This window comes from Nerophis ophidion, linkage group LG03 (assembly GCF_033978795.1).
Source record: "Nerophis ophidion isolate RoL-2023_Sa linkage group LG03, RoL_Noph_v1.0, whole genome shotgun sequence".
Lineage (NCBI taxonomy): Eukaryota > Metazoa > Chordata > Actinopteri > Syngnathiformes > Syngnathidae > Nerophis > Nerophis ophidion.
In genome coordinates this window covers 40,126,979-40,135,502 of record NC_084613.1, presented here as the reverse complement: position 1 = coordinate 40,135,502, position 8,524 = coordinate 40,126,979, and the positions used below count along the sequence as shown (strand labels likewise).

At 46.1% G+C, this 8,524-nt stretch overlaps 1 protein-coding gene across 1 annotated transcript; it reads left to right on the top strand.

Moving 5' to 3' along the window:
• Window positions 1-4,835: 4,835 nt before the first annotated feature.
• Window positions 4,836-8,458, top strand: LOC133549594 (protein FAM181A-like). The gene is made up of 2 exons (XM_061895166.1): window positions 4,836-4,906; window positions 7,460-8,458. The coding sequence occupies exon 2, from the start codon at window positions 7,525-7,527 to the stop codon at window positions 8,248-8,250; it is 726 nt and encodes a 241-aa protein (XP_061751150.1). The 5' UTR covers window positions 4,836-4,906; window positions 7,460-7,524; the 3' UTR covers window positions 8,251-8,458.
• The last annotated feature ends 66 nt before the right edge of the window (window positions 8,459-8,524 follow it).

The window sequence follows — 8,524 nt, the reverse complement described above, 5'->3', positions numbered from 1 at the left end:
TTTACCGCTGGTTACCGCTGGTTACGTCTCGTCTCGATTACTGTAACGTATTATTTTCGGGTCTCCCCATGTCTAGCATTAAAAGATTACAGTTGGTACAAAATGCGGCTGCTAGACTTTTGACAAGAACAAGAAAGTTTGATCATATTACGCCTGTACTGGCTCACCTGCACTGGCTTCCTGTGCACTTAAGATGTGACTTTAAGGTTTTACTACTTACGTATAAAATACTACACGGTCTAGCTCCAGCCTATCTTGCCGATTGTATTGTACCGTATGTCCCGGCAAGAAATCTGCGTTCAAAATACTCCGGCTTATTAGTGATTCCTAGAGCTCAAAAAAAGTCTGCGGGCTATAGAGCGTTTTCCGTTCGGGCTCCAGTACTCTGGAATGCCCTCCCGGTAACAGTTCGAGATGCTACCTCAGTAGAAGCATTTAAGTCTCATCTTAAAACTCATCTGTATACTCTAGCCTTTAAATAGACCTCCTTTTTAGACCAGTTGATCTGCCGTTTCTTTTCTTTCTCCTATGTCCCCCCCTCCCTTGTGGAGGGGGTCCGGTCCGATGACCATGGATGAAGTACTGACTGTCCAGAGTCGAGACCCAGGATGGACCGCTCGTCGGGACCCAGGATGGACCGCTCGCCTGTATCGGTTGGGGACATCTCTACGCTGCTGATCCGCTTGAGATGGTTTCCTGTGGACGGGACTCTCACTGCTGTCTTGGAGCCACTATGGATTGAACTTTCACAGTATCATGTTAGACCCGCTCGACATCCATTGCTTTCGGTCCCCTAGAGGGGGGGGGGTTGCCCACATCTGAGGTCCTCTCCAAGGTTTCTCATAGTCAGCATTGTCACTGGCGTCCCACTGGATGTGAATTCTCCCTGCCCACTGGGTGTGAGTTTTCCTTGCCCTTTTGTGGGTTCTTCCGAGGATGTTGTAGTCGTAATGATTTGTGCAGTCCTTTGAGACATTTGTGATTTGGGGCTATATAAATAAACATTGATTGATTGATGGTTCATCCGGAACTACAGTCAAGTGGTCGCACCCCTCACAAGACTCACATCTCTGTCTATCCCATTCAGTTGGACGGCAGAGGCTGACGCGGCTTTCAAGGAGCTTAAGAGATGTTTTACCACAGCCCCTGTCCTGATTCATCCTGACCCCTCACGCCAGTTCATCCTGGAAGTTGATGCCTCAGAGTCTGGAGTGGGGGCTGTACTATCCCAGCGTTCTGCCAAGGACCAGAAGCTCCATCCATGTGCGTTCTTCTCATATCGGCTACAACCTGCTGAGCGCAATTACGATGTAGGTAACAGGGAACTGCTGGCAGTCAAACTCGCTCTGGAAGAATGGAGACACTGGCTTGAGGGAGCAGAACACCCCTTCATCATCTGGACAGACCATAAAAACCTGACCTACATCCAGTCTGCGAAGCGCCTCAATTCCCGTCAGGCCCGGTGGGCTTTGTTTTTTGGTCGATTCCGCTTCACACTGACCTACCGTTCAGGATCCCGCAACATCAAACCGGATGCCCTGTCACGTCAATTCACTTCGGAGGGTCCCACCAGTCCTGAGCCTATTCTTCCGGCCTCGTGTGTGGTGGCCATAGTGACTTGGGAGATAGAGTCGGTGGTCCGAAGGGCTCAGCAAGACCAACCAGACCCGGGTACTGGTCCTGATAACCGCCTCTTTGTGCCTGATGCTGTACGTTCACAGGTTCTTCTGTGGGCAAACGCTTCCCTATTTGCCTGCCACCCAGGAGTTGGCCGCACCGTGACTCTCCTCAAACGACACTTTTGGTGGCCTACCATGGATGCTGATACACGTGCTTTTGTGTCTGCCTGTACTGTGTGTGCCCGTGGAAAATCCTCTTATCGACCACCTGCCGGACTACTCCATCCCTTGCCAGTCCCAAGCCGCCCCTGGTCTCATATTTCACCGGATTTTGTCACTGGCCTCCCGCCTTCTCAGGGAAATTCGGTTATCCTCACTATAGTGGACAGATTTTCCAAATCAGTGCATTTTGTGGCTCTACCCAAACTCCCCACATCCCTGGAAACAGCCAACCTCATGGTCCAGCATGTGTTCCGTCTTCATGGTATTCCTTCAGATGTGGTCTCTGATAGAGGGCCTCAGTTTGCTTCAGAGGTTTGGAAGGCTTTCTGTCGGGTTATCACCCTCAGTCTAATGGGCAAACCGAACGGGCAAATCAAGACCTAGAAGCGGCCCTCCGATGTGTCGTTGCTAAGAACCCCTCCTCCTGGAGCACCCACCTGGTATGGGTTGAGTATGCCCACAACTCATTACCCTGTGCAGCTACTGGAGTGTCACCATTTGAGGTATCCTTAGGATACCTACCTCCGTTGTTTCCTGCTGAGGAAGATGACATCTCCGTACCTTCAGTACAGGCTCATATGCGGCGTTGCCGCAAGGTGTGGAAAGATGCTCGTGCTGCCCTCCTCCGCTCTGTGGACCGAAATCGTCAATATGCTGACCGACACCGAAGTACGGCCCCTGTATACCATCCTGGTCAGCAGGTGTGGCTTTCCTCTAAAGACCTCCCCCTGAAGGTGGACTCTAAGAAACTTGAGTATGTTGGCCCTTATGAAATCATTTCCATCATCAATCCAACAGTAGTTAAACTCAAATTACCTGCACGCTGGAGGATCCATCCCACCTTCCATGTCTCTCAACTGAAGCCTGTTTCAACCAGCCCACTGTCTCCCCCTGACACGCCCCCTCCTCCCCCCCGTGTCATCGATGACCACCCAGGCTACACGGTCCGGCGACTGCTGGATGTGCGCCGTCGGGGTAGAGGTCTACAGTACCTGGTGGACTGGGAGGGGTATGGACCTGAGGAGCGTTGCTGGGTGCCACGCAGCTTCATCCTGGACCCTTCCCTCATCTTGGCCTTTCACCGCAGTCACCCGGGCAAGCCTGGGGGATCGCCTGGAGGCGTTCCTTGAGGGGGGGGGGGCCATTGTCACAGTCAGTCTGTCTTTTTTTCTCTGTGTCTTTGGGAGAGTGGGCGTGTTTTGGGCGTAGGCTTGGCTCCAGCTCTCAGTCTGACACAGCTGATCCCAGCACCCTAATCACTCACCTGCCTGCCATCAACTTATCACCTGCAGCCTACAAATGTTTGGACTCCACTCGGCGCGATTGCCAGATCGTTTCACCTTGCTACTTGTGGTAACGCTTCTCGCCAGTTTGTCCGAGAATTCTAGCAACTTTGATAATCTTGCAAATCTGCTATTTTTTGTGTTTTTTTGCTCCTCATCTTACCCATGTTTTTTTCCTCTGCCTTCAGTTCCCTTCTTGCCGTGTGTGCCTGGCTCGGCCTGCTAGCCACAGCCTGCTAGCCTCAGCCTGCTAGCCACAGTGTGCTCTCCTGGACTGCTAGGACTACAAGCTGCCTCCTTTTCCCTCAGGTTTTATTAATAATAACCCTTGAACACTATTTCAGCTTGTCTTTACTGCATTTGGGTCCACCCGTTTCACCCCCCCGCCCGTGACAGTAGGTAGGTATGTAAGAAAGTAACATTTATTTGCACATTATCTTTCACAGACCAAAAGCCACAAAGATAGCAGCCCAAGAGTAACTAAATAAAGTCCTGAACAAAAAAAAAGTGTCTTAAGTTTGCTTTTGAAAAAAAGCATGCCAAGCTCCCATTCAATTCGGCGTAACACATCCTGTAGCATGTAAAGAGGTTACAGACATGGTGCTGGAGGACATGTTTGTTTCCCCTATTTTAAATGCAAATGTTGCCAGGTATGGTCAGGACTCCTGTGTTTCTTCCACACCAAACTCATTCTACCATGCGGTGGTGGGGTACGAGGTCTACACTAAGTCCTGATTGATTCATTGATTGATAAGGCGGCGTGTCTCGAAATTTTTTCATCCCACGATGCAAAATTCACTAGAAGAACACAATCCTGAGGGGCTACACGTGCACACACACACACACACACACACACACACACACACACACACACACACACACACACACACACACACACGCACACAAGCCTTCTTTCCTCACCCCCCACTTGAATGAGGGGATGAAGACCAATTAGCATTTCACAAGTATCCCTTTCCTCCTCTATTGCCACCTTCCCTGCAGAGTCCGAAGCTTTTCTCCTCTTGTCCTGAGTTGGGCCTTGTTGTTGCCGTTGGCAGGGTGACAGTATTCGAGTGTGCAAACTTGTGCTATTGTCCGTTGGCCAGAGGGAGCCATGGAGACCCTATAATATGACACAGGAAAATGTTTGCTGATGGCAATTCTATGGGCTTTGTCCCCACTCTTTCTCCTTCATGACGACTCGATTTAAGTCTCTAAATGTTTGACTACAAATGCGGGAGTGTTATCCAGGCTCCTTCTGCCTTTGTCTCGTCGGGTTTGAATGAGTAATTCAGCCTTTGTGTGTCTCGATTGAGGGGGCAAATAGAAAGACAAGATTCTTCAGCGTTCAAGCCCCTTTCCATGGTTATGCACTCTTTAGATCGCACCCCCCTTCCTTCCTTCTTCTCTTCTTGCTACAGCTGACATTGCTTGTAGATCCCAACTTGATTCAAAAGCATACATATTTACTTCAATGCATGCATCGTAGTGCAAATCAAGCCTATTTCCAAAAAACTATACAAGCGTAGCCACAATGACAAATAGCATCGCTTAAGTGCTGGTTTTATTTCTCTTGAGATCTCCATGACAACAATTTGCAATGGTGAAGAATTCGATAGCAGGACGCTCGCAGGCTGATTGGGGTCCATTGTGAGGGCCTGAGGTCGCTGATTGGTTCAAGGGAAGCGCCACAACTACAAGGAGTTTATATTCATTCAACTTGCTGAAGTACCCCCAAAAGCAGGCTGGGCACTGCCGGAGAGCTGCATCCTAACGCCACTGGTGAGTAATATGATTTATACATGATCAATCATCTTTTTGCATTAATTATGAAATATTTGTATCGATACAAGGGGTTTCAAAGTGTGACGCATGTAGTGAGCTTCCTCTCAGAGAAAAGAATACTCCTAAAGTCTCCCCAAAAAATTGTTTAGTTTCCCAGCATGTTCTACTCTCGGATTCTGTGTCCTCTAACCATAGGATCTAAACAATTTAATTTTGCTTGACATACTAGTGCATCCGGAAAGTATTATTCACAGTGCTTCACCTTTTCCACATTTTGTTATGTTACAATCTTATTGCAAAATGGAATAAATTCATTTTTCTACACATAATAAATACCTCATTATGACAATTTGAAAACATTTTTATTTGTTTTTTTTTTTTTTAATTTTAGCAAATGTATTACAAACAAAAGACTAAGAAATCACATGTACATAAGTATTCACAGCATTTGCCATGAAGCTCAAAAGTGAGATCAGGGGCATCATGTTTCAACTGATGCTCCTTGAAATGTTCCTACAGCTTAATTGGAGTCCACCTGTGTTAAATTCAGTTGGTTGACATGATTTGGAAAGGCAAACATGTGCACTTGTGTGTGTGTATATATATATATATATATATATATATATATATATATATATATATATATATATATATATGTATACATATATATGCACAAACCAAGCATGAAGTCGAAGGACTTGTCTGTAGACTTCCAAGACAGGATTTTCTCATGGCACAAATCTGGGGAAGGGCACGGAAAAAAATCTAATGCCTTAAAACTCCCAATGAGCACAGTGGCCTCCATCAGCTGTAAATAGAAGAAGTTTGGAACCACCAGGACTCTTCCTAGAGCTGGCTAGCCGTCCAAAATGAGCGATCGCGTCACTGTCAGAGCTACAGCATTCTCTGTGGAGAGAGGAGAACCTTCCAGGACACCCATTTTTGCAGCAATACACCAATTTCTTTGTAAAAAGTTTTCCATAATGCACCTGAAAGACTCTAAGACCATGAGAAACAAAATTCTCTGGTCTGATGAGACAAAGATTGAACTCTTTGGCGTGAATACCGGGCATCACGTTTGGAGGAAACCAGGCACCACTCATCCCCAGGCCAATAACATCCCTACAGTGAAGCATGGTGGTGGCAGCATCATGCTGTGGGGATGTTTTTCAGTGGCAGGAACTGGAAGACTTGTCAGGATTGAAGGAAAGATGAATGCAGCAATGTACAGAGATATCCTGGATGAAAATCCACACCAGAGTGCTCTTGAACTCAGATGGGAGAAATAATCGATTTTTCGATAAAATCGCAATTTGGACATGGACAATGATAACATTTATAGTAATCGATTATGGATTTATTTATTGTAGATAAAGTAATGCAGACAGTTCTAAAATTTGGCTGACTGCAGCTAGCCACCTCACTGAGATATCTGACTAGCTCCTTTTCATCAAAGTGCACTTATGTTCCAGTTTTGCATACATTTTCATTAATTTAATAAATGTGATGGGACTTTATTATTACGGATTCACTATTTTTAAAAGTTGCCAGTGATAAACGCTTATTTAGTGAAACGAAAATAAATGTAAAATTGCATCAACATGCATCAATTAAAGATGTGTCAATAATCGATTTTTAATGTGATTGTAGCTCCTGAATGGTAATCGTAATCCAGTCATGAGGTGGCCAACGATTCCCACCGCTAGAGGCAATGGTTCATTTTTCAGTAGAACAACGACCCTAAGCACAAATCCAAGATAATAAAGGAATGGCTTCAGGGCAACTCTGTAAATGTCCTTGAGTGGCCTCGCTAGAGCCCGGACTTGAAAATTATCTGAAAATGGCTGCGCACCGACGCTTCGCATCCAACCTGATAGAGCTTGAGAGGTGCTGCAAAGAGCAATGGGCAAAACTGCCCAAAGATAGATGTGCCAAGTTAGTGGCATCAAAAAGGCTGTAATTGCTGCCAAAGGTGCATCAACAAAGTATTGATTAAAGGTTGTGAATACTTATGTGCATGTGATTTCTTATGTTTTTATTTTTGATATTTATTTAAAAGTTTCTTAAAAAAAAATTTAAAAAAATGACATTGTCATTATGGGATATTGTGTGTAAAGTTTTGAGGACAAAAATAATTTATTCCATTTTGGAATAGATGCACTGTAACTATCCATCCATCCATTTCTACCGCTTATTCCCTTTGGGGTCACGAGGGGCGCTGGTGCCTATCTCATACATTTAACTTAATAGGTTTAAAACCCCAAAAAATAGTTGTTCTTTATTTTTCCTTAACTGCTGCCTCTCCTGAAGTCATCTGCCACTATTTTTTGTACCCCTTGTCCACATTATAGGGTTACAGGGAAGCTGGAGCCTATCCCAGCTGACGTCAGGTGAAAGGCAGGACACTGTGCTCGGTATTATTGATTTGCAATGGAAGGAAGGAATACTTGCACACAATCCCTAATCTACAATGTTTTAAGTAGATTTAAGTACACCTTGTTTCATGTGGATTTTATTGTGATGATCTAAATACAATATTATCACCTGCAGGTAATAATAATGATGGACTACAAGTTTTAACATGGATTGATACATCCCACCAACAAAAGGATAAAATGGCAAATGCAGACAGCGAGGTGAGGACTTTGCTCAATTTTGTAAATCTGGCGTCCAGCGATATCAAGGCAGCCTTGGATAAATCGGCGCCATGCAGACGCTCCGTGGACCACAGGAAGTATCTGCAGAAGCAGCTCAAGCGCTTCTCTCAGAAATACTCCCGGGTGCCAAGATGTCACTCACTCCGGTCTACACAGTACGGCAAACCCACGGGCGGCGGTGGCGTGCGGGTGGCAGAAAAGGGTGCGGCGGCTGTAAATACAGACAACATGGGTGGTTCTGTGGAGCAGGTGCCCATGAGGAAACGCCAACTACCAGCTTCTTTCTGGGAGGAACCCAAACTGCACTCTCAGTCGGGACTGAGAAAAAGTCAGCAGGCCTCGACGCAGATGAGAGAACACAGGAAAAGTCACGACGAGGACGGAAAGGTCTCGAAGGAGGCCCTCAAATTGGAGCGTCTCTCTCACGGTGTGTGCGCCTGCTGCCCTTTCCAATTCGACCACCACCACCACCACCACCACCACCATCATCATCAACAACAGCAGCAGCAGCATCAGCAGGTCATCCAAGGTCACCTCATGGTGCCGCATCCTGCTATCGGACTGTGGCGCAAAGCCGAGCCCGAGAGAGCAGAGCAGAAGATTCACACTCACGTTGTGGTCAAACCTATACCCACCAAGCCCGCCATCCCCTCCCCCATCTTCAGCGTCTTTGGCTTCATTTAACAAATCAGACTAACTATTAATAACGAGACACGTCCTCAAGCACTTCATGGAATACTATTTTCTGCTCACGTCTAAAGGACTAAAATGCACTTCTTCATGTTCTGTTTCTTTGATGCCACGCAGTAAGTTGACAGGTTTCTACTTTTAGGCTCAAGGCAATGTTTGATACCACTGCTTCCGATTCTTAAATAAACGATTCCCACAAGAAGTCCCGTGGGCTTAAATTCATTTTTACCCAGAGTCCCTGTGAAATCAAAGGAACAAAATCATCTTT

Coding starts and splice junctions, on each gene's coding strand:
- LOC133549594 (XM_061895166.1), top strand. CDS start 7,525: ATGGCAAATGCAGACAGCGAGGTGAGGACTTTGCTCAATTTTGTAAAT.